We start from the raw sequence: 12,910 nt of genomic DNA, 5'->3' as shown, positions 1-12,910 counted from the left end.
CTTCTCAGCAATTTGAATAGCTCGGCCAATTCCCGTTCAACCTTCGGTCTGAACGATGTCGCGTCGTTTCCGACTCATGTGCTCACAGACACACAGAGCCGGTGTTTCCGTCGTTTGCAAAAACAAAACCGAACTAACCAAAAAGATACCGGACACAATCCTCACTAAAGTCCAGCAAAGAGAGGATTCATGACGAGGCAATCCTCACAAGTTCTGAGGCCTGACAACCGGCCCGGGGACTCAGTTTCCCTGCTTTCCAAAACAGAGGCTACAGAATTCACTTTTCACAGGCTCAGGAGAACGAGCATGCTCCTAGACGGTGGGGTGGGCAGCATGCAGCAGGTGCTTAATCCATGCACAGTCCTCCCCCTGCCCTCCTGAGTCAGGAAACTGCTGGCTCATGCTTACTCTCCCTACCTGCAGCAGAACGGTCCCTCCAGGGATTGTGAGCTGTAAACAGTACTTCGGGGCGTTCTCCCAGGACAGTGGCTGAACGTCTTCAATGGCGCTGTAGGAGACCGAGTTTTCCATGTACCCAGACGGCTGTGGTGAAGAGAGAGAGAGAAACAAGAGCTGGTGAGCAGACAGCATAATAAGTACAGAAATGAGTCTACCCGGGGACCAAAGGAAGGACCAGCTCTCAGCTGGCGGCATTCCACTGTGGGAGAGGGGCTGTGGAGGGAACTCATTTCACACCTAGGGTGCAGAATGAAGAGCAGGTAAGGGAACCCCTAAGTCAAGGGTGAGGGGGGGATCATCCCCTGATGACCACAGGACTCAGCACAGGGCACAGCTTGAATCTCAGCATCCCTCCCCAGCGCAGCATCCTTCGAAGGCTCCTACGGTCACTCCCTACAGCGGCAGCCTCTGACCCATCCTGCTTCCTCACCCCCAAAGTCCACAGAGCACATGCTATCTTTCTTCGGTGCCTGGACCACCACATGGCTCAGCTGCATGTGAGAGAGCATGAGAAAGGCAAGCATGAATCAGTGATAGGGGAAGGCAAGACAGGCCTGAAGCCACCCATCCACACTGCCTCTGAGAGAGAGTCCTGCTGTCTCAGAGAAGCCATCAGGCCCTGCTAGGGTCTTCAACAACCCACCTCCAAAATGCCAGGGGTCGGAAGAGTCAGTGAAAAGTTATAACAAGCTAATACTAACGGCAACCTCCCACAGACCCCTTCGTGTGCACGTACTGCTCCGGGAACTCCAGGAGTGGAATTTCACAATGACTTTAGGGAGGAGGTGGCAGGGTCATCCGTGGAGCACAGAGGTCTTGTGCCCTTCCCACAGCTAAGACAGAATGAATGTGTGCACTATGCTATGCTGAAAGAGGAAGGTGCAACTGAAGTCTATGGCCTGGGGAGCAGTTTACCACAGACGCTTAGGCCTCTGATCGTTTTCTTCTTTTCCAACCGACCCGTAGTGGCGGTGGGGAGAGCTGATGGCTAAACTGCCTCGGCCCCCCTGGTGCGGGTGGTCATCAGCCTTAAGTTAAGTGAATGACCAACTTAGGTTGGTTCAACAGATATCCACTGAGCTTCTAGTATATTCTAGGAGTTGTGGTGGGTATTGCATAAAACTAGAGTCCAGTGTGGTTGAAGAGACAACAAACAGACCATCCCCGCAAAAAGAGTAATCATGGGGGATGGGGTGGAGAGAAAGAGCGAGTATCGAACGCAATCAAGTCACAGTGACAGGGGCCACAGCATGAACCCAAGGCCTGCATGCAAAGGCCTGGGGAACAGCGAGAGAGAGAGAGAGAGAGAGAGAGAGAGAGAGAGAGAGAGAGAGAGAGAGAGAGGGCTGAGGGGAGAGGTCAATCAGGCGCAGCTCAAGTAGCAGGTAGCACTTCCGGGTGTAAGGATCACACCCCGCAAGGGGGAAGGTGCTGCAGGAAATTCCAGCAGCATCACCGAAGCCGAAGCCACCGAGAACAGAGCCAGGAGGACAGGGTTGGTGGGAGGTGGCTGGCCACAAGCCCTTCCGACCAGTGCACTGCTCTCCAGCAGGACCCGCAGAGCACGGTGTCCACCTGTGCAAACCACCCGGTACGTGGAGGTTGCTGCAGGCCACCTCCATTGTACAACCTGGCCTGGTCGTCCACAAGCAGCCTGTGGCTGAAGCTGTGAGCAAGGCTTTCTGGGAAAGGGCTGGGTATAAATAGGTGTGCGTTGTTTTTAAAAGCCAGATTGATCGCTTTTCCACTGTCTGACTCAGCACCTGGCCCAAAGTAGTCTTCAGAGCCATTAAAGACCTATGTTTGAACCCCTTGCTGTGTGTCATTAAGTCAGTTACAGCACCTCTCTGAACCTGGTTCCTCTGAGAGTAATTTCATAAAACAGAACTGCGGAGAATATTCCAGGGGATCTAATTCGCCAAGGGCTTACTTAGCTCAGCATCTGGAACAATACTGAAGATATAGTTTATCTCCAGCGTCCTCTTCCCTCTTCCCCAAACTCCAAAACCCGAGTGAAAACAAAATATTCCTCAAGACATGTGCCCAAGCCAGACATCCTGAGGTTCACCTGCCATTGGAGGCACGAGGGCTGAGTGCGTGAGGCCAGCCTGGGCTAACCAGTCTGTGTGTCCAAAACCAAAGGGGTATCCAGCACTCATGGAGGACGAGAAATGTCTGAGCCCAGCTGAAGAGGTTTTAGGGGCCCAGGATGAGCGATTCTGCTATGGGATCTGGGGACACAACGGGGCCAATGGGAAATTAAGATGACCGACCAGGGCCTGGATCACAGCAGTAGCACAGAAGTATTGGGTCCTCGGGTCAGGGCCACCTTGGCACACTAGTGTGGAAAACTACAGATGGGCAAAGCGGTGTGGCTCAAAGGATACTGTTCTCATCTTCCCTGCTCTCCTCTACATACGAGGTTCCTCTGTGGTCACCGCAGGCTAAGCTACATTGCTGCCTCTGCTCCCAGAGGGTCCTCACGGGGACAGGAAGCTCGATGACATGTGCGGACAGATGTGTCACACCCACTGAGACCATGCTACCCACAGCAATGATGACACAGGAGCCAGAGTCACCAGCAGACAAGAGGGGAATCAGAAAGTAGGACAACTGAGACTTCCCAAGGGAAAATGGGAAACGCAGCTCTCGGGCACAACTAAGAATCAGGCTCACAGCGCGAGCAAGGTTCCAGGGTGCCCTGGTGGAATCAGACGGGAAGCTCGGGGCTGCAGGGGTGGACTGGGCTGATGGAAGGAAGGCGGGGCATATTTGCTGGGGTGATCTGGAACCGGCTCACCCCAAATGCCTGCTCCTCCTGGTGGTACCATCCATCGGCTCTCCTGGAGCTGCACGCTCATGGGTGGATGTCACTATATGTAAATGACAACTCACACTTGACTAACAAATGCAGCGTGGGAAGGTGAGGGACAGAGTTTAAGCATTCGGGTAAAATTAAATCAGGATCACTCGGGAACCCAGCCTGAAGGTCCAAGCCCATAAACCCAGGGGGCTGAGGTAAGATCACCAATTCAGGACCCGCCAGGGCTACAGAGTGAGTTCAAAGCCAGCCTAGGCAGGTGAGATGGCCACGATATAAAATGTTAAGAGGGCGAGGGATACCGCCATGTGTTAGAGTGCTTGGTCAGCATGTTTGAGAACCTATATTCAGTTCCCCACCCATCCTTCCCTCCCGTTCTCGTTCTCTCTCTCTCTCTCTCTCTCTCTCTCTCTCTCTCTCTCTCTCTCTCTCTCCACACACATTCATTAATACGTCAAAGTATTTTTTTCTTTCGTTTTAATTTTTAATGTCTGTAACTCTGCATCTGTGTGTGTGTGTGTGTGTGTGCTGTGCACATGCGCCACGCACAGGTACACAGAGGCCAGAGGACATCGGGTGCCCCGTGATAAAGTTATCACTTTCTGCTTACCCCCTTGAGTCAGGGTCTTACTCAACCTGCAGCTGGCCTGCTTTTGTCTAGACTGATTCGGCTTCTGCCCTATGGGGCTCAACCTGTCTCCTGAGACACTGGAGTCACAGGTATGTGTAGTCATGCCTGGCCTTGACACGAATGTTGGGGATTCAAACCCGTGTCCTTCTGTAAAACGAGGTCTCTTACCCACTAAACCAGGCTCTCCTGACTTCTTAACCATAACTTGTATTACTCTCTAATGTGCACGTGCCTGTATGCATGCGTGTACACACACACACACACACACACACACACACACACACACACACAGACACACACAGACGGTTTATATGTGGCAATCAACTTGTGGGAGTCAGTTCTCTCCTTCCACCCAGGGATCACGCTCGGGTCATCGAGCCTTTACAGCAAGCTTGCCGCCTTTACCCAGTGAGTCATCTCGCTGGCCCTAAACAAAATTTTTTGCTGAGTCCCAAATCAAAGAATCTGCCTGTGCTATACACCTAGGAGCATCCACTCCGAGTCTCCCTCTGCGCCTGCCCTCTCTGTCGTTGACTGAGCGGCCGTCCTGCTTTGCATGAGTGATAAGCAACTCTGAAGTGAACATCCTTGTGAAGCCTGTTTTTCTAGCCTATATTTAGGTTTATTTCTTTAGGCCAGATTCCCAGAAATGGAATTACTGGGACAAAGGGTTAGAGCATGTTTTCTGCTGTTGCCAAATTACTCTCATTAGAGAGATATTAAGGAGTCCTGGGAGCCCTGGCCAGGAATGAGGGACCTACTGCTTTCTCCGCTGGGCGCTACTCTCTGGCCACACTCTAACAAGGTGGGCTTGTCGCTAGAGTTTCTGAACTGAGCGCCATGTTGAGTCAGCATGTGCTGGGTGCTGAGGGCACCGACGTCCACCACCCAGGGTCCTGGCTCTTGGGGTGCAGCCTTCTGGGACACTGCGAGTTGTGCATTGGGGACACTGCCTTCTTGTGAGAGGTGGGGACAAATCTCTGAGCTGCCGCAGTGTTCTGCTATGGGACTATTATGGGCTAGTGTAAGAGGGCCTGCGTTTTCCAGAAAACAGAGGATTCTGGGATAAGTCTGGCTTGAAAGCATCCAAGGCCTGAACAGGAGACAGAGCAGGTTGCTGGAGGGTCCCTCACCAGTGTTCCCCTCCCCGAACCCCAAGACCTCCCGAGCTAATGCTTATATTAATTATCTGCTCTCTCGGGCTTCTCATCCAGAGGGGTGCTCATCTGGCAGCCTTCGCCATCCTGTCTTTCAGAGATCAGCTCCGCCATCCCAGCCTATCCCTGGTTTCCATGGTGATGAGCACATGACTCATGAGTCTTCAGCCCCCCAGGACGAGGCTCCAGGCTGACTCAAGACATGCGTTCCAGTGGGATGGGGGGGCTCCCACACCCCAAAAGGAAAAGCTATCTGGCTGGAAAGTCCCTCTATCAACCACTCCAGACTGGAGCCGCTGAGTGCTGCAGAAGCCTCATGCTGGCCCGGGGTTGTAAGCAGCAGGCTGGCTGTCACTCTGGCAGCCGGCTGAGTGGGACTTGAGTCATCCCCTCCAGGGAAGCCGAAACGCAAGGCAGGGTCCTTTGGTGCCATCACGGTGGCAAGGCAGTCAGGAGGCCCTGCTCTGGTCTACAGGAGGACGCCACATGGCATGGCAGGAAGCCCCTTCCAGCGCAGGTGGCCAGGGCACACTGAGAAGGTCAAGGACAGACAGTATGGCATCTGTGTTCCCGATGGCTGGACTGCCAGGGACTCGTAAAGATCCCTCTGCGATGCAGGAGACACCCATCACGCCAAGAAGCCAACACCTGACAGAAAACCACCATCACCTGCCCATTAGACTCTGCCTGTGTGAATCTGTTTATTGAGAACACTGCTACACAGGCTCAGAGCTGAGGCCCTGCCTTACCCCTGTTTGTGGCTGGATACGCCCCCCTGTGTGGACCAACTACATGGTCTACCACTTGGACCTTTTATCCTCCCATTACTGTGAAAAAGCCTTTGTCCTATTGCCTTTCCCATGGGGTGACAGGAAGATACCTACATCACAAACACAGACTCCACCCGTCGGATCCCACTCTCTCAGGCCTTATGTCCAAAGCCCTACCCACCCCACCAAATCCCACCCACCACAAGCCCCACCCTCACTAAGCATAGCCATCCTCCCCGCAACCCGTGACCACTCTAGCCCCAGCTGAGCGCTGGACTTCACTCAACCACACTGCAGTACCACGGCAAGCAAGGCAGCTGTGGTCACTCGGAGGAAATGGAGAGAGAGGCCATGACAGGTCACAGGCTGCCTGCTTCCCACCATGATCCAATCTCTTGCAACCACCAACATAGAGACCTGGACGGTCCTGGTCCGTTTATCAACTCCAGGGTGGTGTGCATCATGTAGAATGGGGCTAAGGCCAGCAGGTTCGAGGGTCTGGCCTCCCACTGATGCACAGCTGTGGGGGTCCCTGCCCACCTGTAACAACAGCTGCACTACAGCTGGACCCTTCTCTTAAAAAGAAAAAGACCCTGCAGCAGGGCCATCCCAGGGCTGCATGAAGACAGTAAGGAGGCATACAGAGGGCTCATCAATCAGGAAGCCAGCCCTGGCAGCTGCCCCCTTTTATGGCTAAATGCCTCAAGAAGTTTAGTAACACAGCCAAGACTGGCTATTTCCGTATCCCGACCCTTCCAAGCCCTGTCTTCTCTGCGAGCATGGGAAAGGTGGGAATTTGGTCCCCGGGCCTGGCATCTGTCCCAACACGTGCCTTTGCCACTGAAGCAGTTGATGAGTGACTCAAAGATTTTCCCCATGTCAGCTCCATTCTACCCAGAATCCTCGGACTTGTCTAAAAACAGTTAACAGCCAGGCAGGTGGGACTGGAACTGCCTACAGGTACCACCATTCCAAGGGACCCTGGGGGAGGTCCCACTGGATCCTCTTCAGAAAGAAGAAAAGGAAGAAGGTTTGGGGTCCAGGGCATACATTATGCACAGCAAAGTGAGCTCTCAACGGTACAGGAACACAGAACCCTGCTCTGGACTTTCACAAACTTGGGGGAGACCCTGACCTTGAACCGTTCCTCCACAGCAGGACCAGGAGGACCTATACACTGTTACACACTGGCAAGAGAGCCTGTAAGAAGAAAGTTCGAGGGCACTGGGGGTGTGCTCTTGTCCCTTGTCACCGTGCTTGCTAGCCACCACAAAGTGAGCAGATTTGCTTTTCCAGATGCTATTGCACTGTTCAGCCTCATCCAAGGCCAGAAGCAACACGGCTGCGTGACCATGAACTGAAGTCCACAAACACACAAACGAACCCTTTCTCCTTTAAGTGGATTGTCCCAGTGGCGGGCACAAGAGTTTCGGGGAAGGGGGCTGCACGAATAAAGCTGCTGTCTGTGACATCCACCCGCGCAGGGTCCTGCTGAGAGGTGCTGAGAATTTCAGCCTTGTCTCCAGCACCACCCTTTCTAAGAATGTCTAACCGCTGCCCTTGGCTGTAACCTGAAGTTCCGTAGAAGCACCACACAAGTTCTGCAGAAATTTCCCAGAGGACAAATTTGGGGGAAAGTCCCCAGGCCCATTGGTTCTTAAAGGAAGCCATAAGGCTCAGCCTCTAAGGCATAGGAGATTTCTCCTACAGCCATCCCCGTCCCTTTGGAAAAACAGGGATGCTCAGATGACACAGATGTGCGACCTGGAACTCCAGCGGCAGGTCCACATCCCTTACTCTCCTCAGCGTGCCAGACCTCGTAGCCTGTTCACAGGCCCCACGTCATCACAGAAGGGATGGGGGTGGAGCAAAGCCTTCCAGCAAGACAGCCTGCTAGAAAATAGGGTGGGGGTAGGGGAGGATACGGATGACAGCCCGATGACAGTCTAGACCTGGAGGCTCTGGGAGGTGTGGGGACTCCAGGGTTCAGCTGGGGCCCAGCAGTACTGCAGCCCCTCAGTTCAGCCTGAGGACAGAGCTGACAAGCACTGTGCATATGAAAAGCCTCAAGGCTCATAGCTTGCCCTCACTTGAGAGCAATTCACAAGGAAGAGACCCAGGGCAAAAGCCAGCCTCTAGTCACCCATGTCATCACGGCCAAACTGACTTTTTCACTTTGAAATTTTGAGTGTGTGTGGACGGCAGGTACCTGTGTGTGGTTATGTGTGGCTGCCACAGGACAGCTCCACCTTCCTCTTCAGGAGCCAGCTACCCACCTTGCTTTCTGAGACAGGGTCTCTCCTTGGTCACCTAGGAGGTAGGCTAGGCTGGTTGGCCAGTGAGCCACAGAGTCTCTCCCTCCCCCTCTAGCTTTTTACATGGGTGCTGGGGACTGAACTTGGATCCTCCAACAAAAACTGCCCACTGAGTCATCTCTCTGGCTCCTTGCTGGAATTTTACGTAAACAGAAGGAAGGCCCTGGGCAAGTTTTGATGACTGGAAAAGATGCACCCTTTTCCTGATTTTTATCAAGCTGCTCTACTACTCTGGATAGACATGGAACGTGGCTAGAGCAGGGGCTCTCAGCCTCACTGTGTTTTCCCCGTGTGCGTGCCAGGACCAGTTTACACAGAGCCCACATGAAGCACATGCAGAACGGCCAAGAACACGGGTGTTCACGGCTGTCTCTGTTGCTTTCAAAACACAGGAACTGCCGGTCACCTCCCCGCACATAGATGTCTGCAGCACCGCAAGCCAACATTCTGACAGCCAATGATCCTCTGCCGTCCTCCACATCTGCTCAGACGGTAAAGGCAACAAACACACGCTTGCAAGGCAAAGAAAAAAACCCAACATGCCACCTTAGTCCTGACCCTGGCTGGCTGGGGCCTGGCTAGACCAGTCTTTCGGAACGTCAGTTTCCAGATTGTGTGTGTGTGTGTGTGTGTGTGTGTGTGAAGGTCCACAGCCCTGCCTGCCCCTGGTGGGATTCCTTGTAGAATGGTGGTGATAGAGAGGTTAACTATGCGAAGCACGTGGAACATTCAAAAACTGTGACAAATGTGAGCGAGAAAATGAGTAAGGTGACAGGTAGAGGCAGGAAGCTGGGCAGGCAGGTTAAAGAGGAACTCACGTTCTTAGGGAAGGGGGCCGCCAGGGGCTCCACCAGGAGTGCTAAGGGAGATAGAAACCATCTTTGCCTGTTGGTTCACTTCCTGTCAGCTGGCCACAGAGCTCTTTGGGGTGAAGGAATTACACCCCATCATATTGGCCTGTAAGCAAGTCTAGAGAGCATCTTATTTGATTAGTGATTGGTGGGGGAGGGCCTAGCATATTGTAGGTGGTGCCACCCCTGAGCACGGCGGTCCTGGGGTGTATAAGAAAGGAGGCTGAGCAAACCATGGAGAGCAAGACAGTAAGAAGAACCCCTTCATGGCCTCACCTCCTCCAGGTTCCTCCTTTGAGTACCTGCCCTGACTTCCTTCAGTGACAGTGTGGTCTGAGAGTTGTAAGCAGAAATAAACCCTTTCCTCTCCAAGTGTATTTCTGGGTCATGGTGTTTCACCACAACAACAGAGAGCTCACGGCTAGTAGCTCTGATGAAAGCTCAACCAGCCACCAACACGGGACAAGACTGCCCCACCCATGGGCTGAAACCAAAGAGAACTTCACAAACCATTTAAAGCAAGAATGTGGGGTTGGGGATTTAGCTCAGTGGTAGAGCGCTTGCCTAGGAAGCGCAAGGCCCTGGGTTCGGTCCCCAGCTCCGAAAAAAAAGAACCAAAAAAAAAAAAAAAAAAAAAGCAAGAATGTATTCTGGTTTTGTTAAGGTGGAGGTTGGGGGCAATGGAGGCAGGAGGATCTCTGAGTTTGAGGCCAGCCTAGTCTACAAAGTGAGTTCCAGGACGGCTAGGGCTACACAGAGAGAAACCTTGTACTGAGAATAAAAACAAGAACAAAACAAAAGCAAACAAGCAAACAAACAAAAAGACAGAATCTCAAGTAACCCAGGCTAGTCTTGAACTCGGTATGTAGTCAAGGAAGACTTCTCAATCCTCCTGCCTCCACCTCTGGAACCTTGAGGTGTCAGGGATGTAAAGATTGGGAAGGGAAACCTTTGACCTTAGAGAGCAGCCTGCTACCCCCATGTCAGCCCCAAAGAATCTTCAGATTTAATAAGGAAGAAACAGGTTGAGAGAGGAGAGGCATCTAGAAGGATGGTGGCTGGGCTTTTCCTGGCTGAAATAAAAAGCAGCAAGGTCAAGGCTGGTGAGTAGAATGGTCCACTAGCATGTAAGGAGTCCTGGGCTGTGTGCTCACTCAAACCACACAAACTGCACACTGTACACTGTGCATGGTTGTAATGCGGCTCTCAGGAGGAGACAAGAGAGCCCAAAGTTCAAGGTTAGCCTCGGCTACATGAGATGCTGCCTACAAGAGACGAAATACCATGGGTGCTTCCTTTTCTGCCACCTGGACAGCAGTCATGGGGGTTGTCAGCTCTCACAGCCCACAAGCACCACCAGTCCCTTCTCATGTCCCAAAGGCCTCCCTCTGTCTGACCCTGGTAGCCTTCTGTCTCACAGGACCTTAGCTCTACAAAGCTGGGTTCTCCGGAAGCCGAGGCCAGCAGGGCAGACTCTTAGACAAATAAACTCAGTGTTTCTCTACGGTTCTTGGCAGAGCTGAGCTGGATTCAGGAGCCCGTGTGTGTTTCATGCATGGGAAGTCCTTGGCGGGTCTTTCCTCGAGCTGTAGGCTTCTAGCCAGGGCTTCCAGGATGAGTGACAATGGGTGCCGAGGGAACTGAGCCCGTGTACACACTGGAAGGTGTACACACTGTGAGGTGTACACACTGTGGGGTGCTCCTGCAGAGACCCTGGGACCATCTCCAAGAAAGTTCATGGCAAGGCACGTAGAAATATGTGGGGGCATGTCAAGAAGCCGTGGGGCTGGCTTGGGAAAAGTTCTAGAATGTGGGTACACACGGCTTAGATTTTCAGCACCCTTTGACAGCTCTCCCTGACTTCTGAACTCTCTGAATTTTTGTCTAGTGAAGTGGGGATAAGAGTGTCCGCATCACGGGGCCACTGCAACCTAGAAGGACCGGTCATAGCTTGAAAGGGAAAGAACTTTGAAGGTGGTAGCTCAGGGGACCCAGGGCCAGCCACCGAGAGGTAGTAGCTATGTGACCAAGACTCAGATCAGTCACCTTTCTCCATTTATCTGAAAGCCTTCTAGACACAGAAACACAGTCACACACTCGAAAACTACCCAGTGGCTGAGAGGGTACGAGAAGGTACCAATTAGAACCAAGGCAGTGGGCGTAGCCCCTGGACCAAGTTACACGGTTTCCTTTTCATATACAAAACCCCTCTACCCAGCCCCAGTCATCTGGAATCAAGAGCAGGTAACTGGTATTATTCAGTCTAATGGAAGACATAAAAGAAAAAAAAAAAGACAAAAACCCAGCCAGTCACACATGCTACCTCACATGACCCCCTCCCCCCCTGCACATCTTGCCGGGATTAGTAACAGATCCCAACAGACCAAAATGAACACAGAGAAGTCCAGGCCACCAGGGATTTAAATCCGGCCATCTCTCCTGCATCCTCTGCTTGCTAGCTTCCGCTATCCACCCCCATAAAATCACCCTTCTGGAACTTGAACTCTGAAGATCACAGAAGACAATAGCCATGAGGTCCAGACCCAGCAGGCCCTGAGCGCAGCCACCAGCACCTCTTGAGTAACAGAAGAGGACCAAGTTCTCAGGATGTGTCTTCGAAGACCACTTCCTGTGAGTCGTTAGATGATGGGGTGGCTCTAGGAGGCGTCTCCACAAGGTGACACAAAACCGATTTCAAAGACGTAGGCTCTGGGGGAGCCTGTGTCATCAGGTGCATCTGTCATCAGCCCACTCTGATTCTAGTTCTACTACGGAGGCCTCATGGTGTCCACAGGAACCTCTGTGGCCACTCTAGCCAGAGTCTTCTCAGTGACGGAGAAGGATGGGTATGTGAAAGCTGCCTCACACTTGGCTTCACATCAGTCACCCACTTGCTGACTTGAGAGCTCGCTTCCCTCTCTCCGTGCGTAGTTGGCTAGATTGCCAAATATTTATTGAATACTTCCTGTGGGGCACGGTTGGTGTGACCCAGGCACCAGGGACACATCCATACACTAGAGCTCCCTACCTCCAACACATGAGCTGAACCCCAAATCAACCTCTGCTGTCTCCCTGCATTTCTCTCTTCCCTGCTACATCTGCTACCTGGCTGCTCACTCAATGTCCCCCATGAAGTGGATGCCTCAGTGCCAGGGTCCTGCTGGTCCCCAGGATTAACTCGGATCGTCACATTTGCGCAGTAAACACATCACCAATGGAGTTGTCTCCCCAGCCCGCCCCTGATTAGCCACCAACCTATTCCTGAACTGAGTGAGAGCATCAGGACAGGACTTGCTCTTTGCTCTATAGGGTCCCCAACTGGAAGGATGGCCCAAGGACCAACCTGAGAGATTAGGGGACAATCACACAGGCCCGAGGATTTCCCAAGGCTGCCACCATCAACGTGAAGACAAAAGAACACAGCATTAGGAACCATCCTTTCCTTCACTGTTTGATCAGAATGCCAAAGTCACAGGCTATGACAGCCAGCACTGACCTTCCTAGAGGCAGAAATTTTCAAATCAGTTCTAACCCAAACACCTCTAAACCACTAAACCGATGAGGGAAGAGGAGCCTCAGCTCCTTCCTAGCTCTCCCCTGGAGCACTGCTTGCTACACACTGCCACCATCAGGAGCTCTGTAGCAGTAGAGAGCTGCTGCTGTCCCCAGCTTGCTGCTCTGAGTTAGCATTGGGTCACCTTCCAGCTGCCAAGCGCTCTTGTCCTGAGGACAGCATTCGAGTCCCCATGCCTAGCTCCACTGTCTGGGATACTCAAACCATGTAGGGCAGTGCTCAGGGTGGGAGAAGGGGCCCCATGGCCACCCTGCTAGGGGCAGATTCCTCCTGGAGACACTGCTTCCTGCAGCCCTGGGCCATGTTTCCTTAGGAGTAAGCCTGCTAGAAAG

General features: G+C 52.8%; 1 protein-coding gene across 2 annotated transcripts in view; it reads right to left on the bottom strand.

The window, feature by feature from the left end:
• The window catches only part of Cmip (c-Maf-inducing protein), a 206,042-nt gene that overhangs the window by 81,235 nt on the left and 111,897 nt on the right, over positions 1-12,910 (bottom strand). For both annotated transcript variants that reach the window (NM_001163273.1, XM_063277945.1), the window contains exon 2: positions 418-543. In NM_001163273.1, coding sequence (NP_001156745.1) covers positions 418-543 — 126 coding nt within the window. The remainder of the gene's footprint in view (positions 1-417; positions 544-12,910) is intronic.

The sequence above is a fragment of the Rattus norvegicus genome, chromosome 19 (assembly GCF_036323735.1).
Source record: "Rattus norvegicus strain BN/NHsdMcwi chromosome 19, GRCr8, whole genome shotgun sequence".
NCBI classification, from domain to species: Eukaryota; Metazoa; Chordata; class Mammalia; order Rodentia; family Muridae; genus Rattus; species Rattus norvegicus.
The sequence above is the reverse complement of the archived record's forward strand: the minus strand, read 5'-3'. Positions and strand labels throughout refer to the sequence as shown.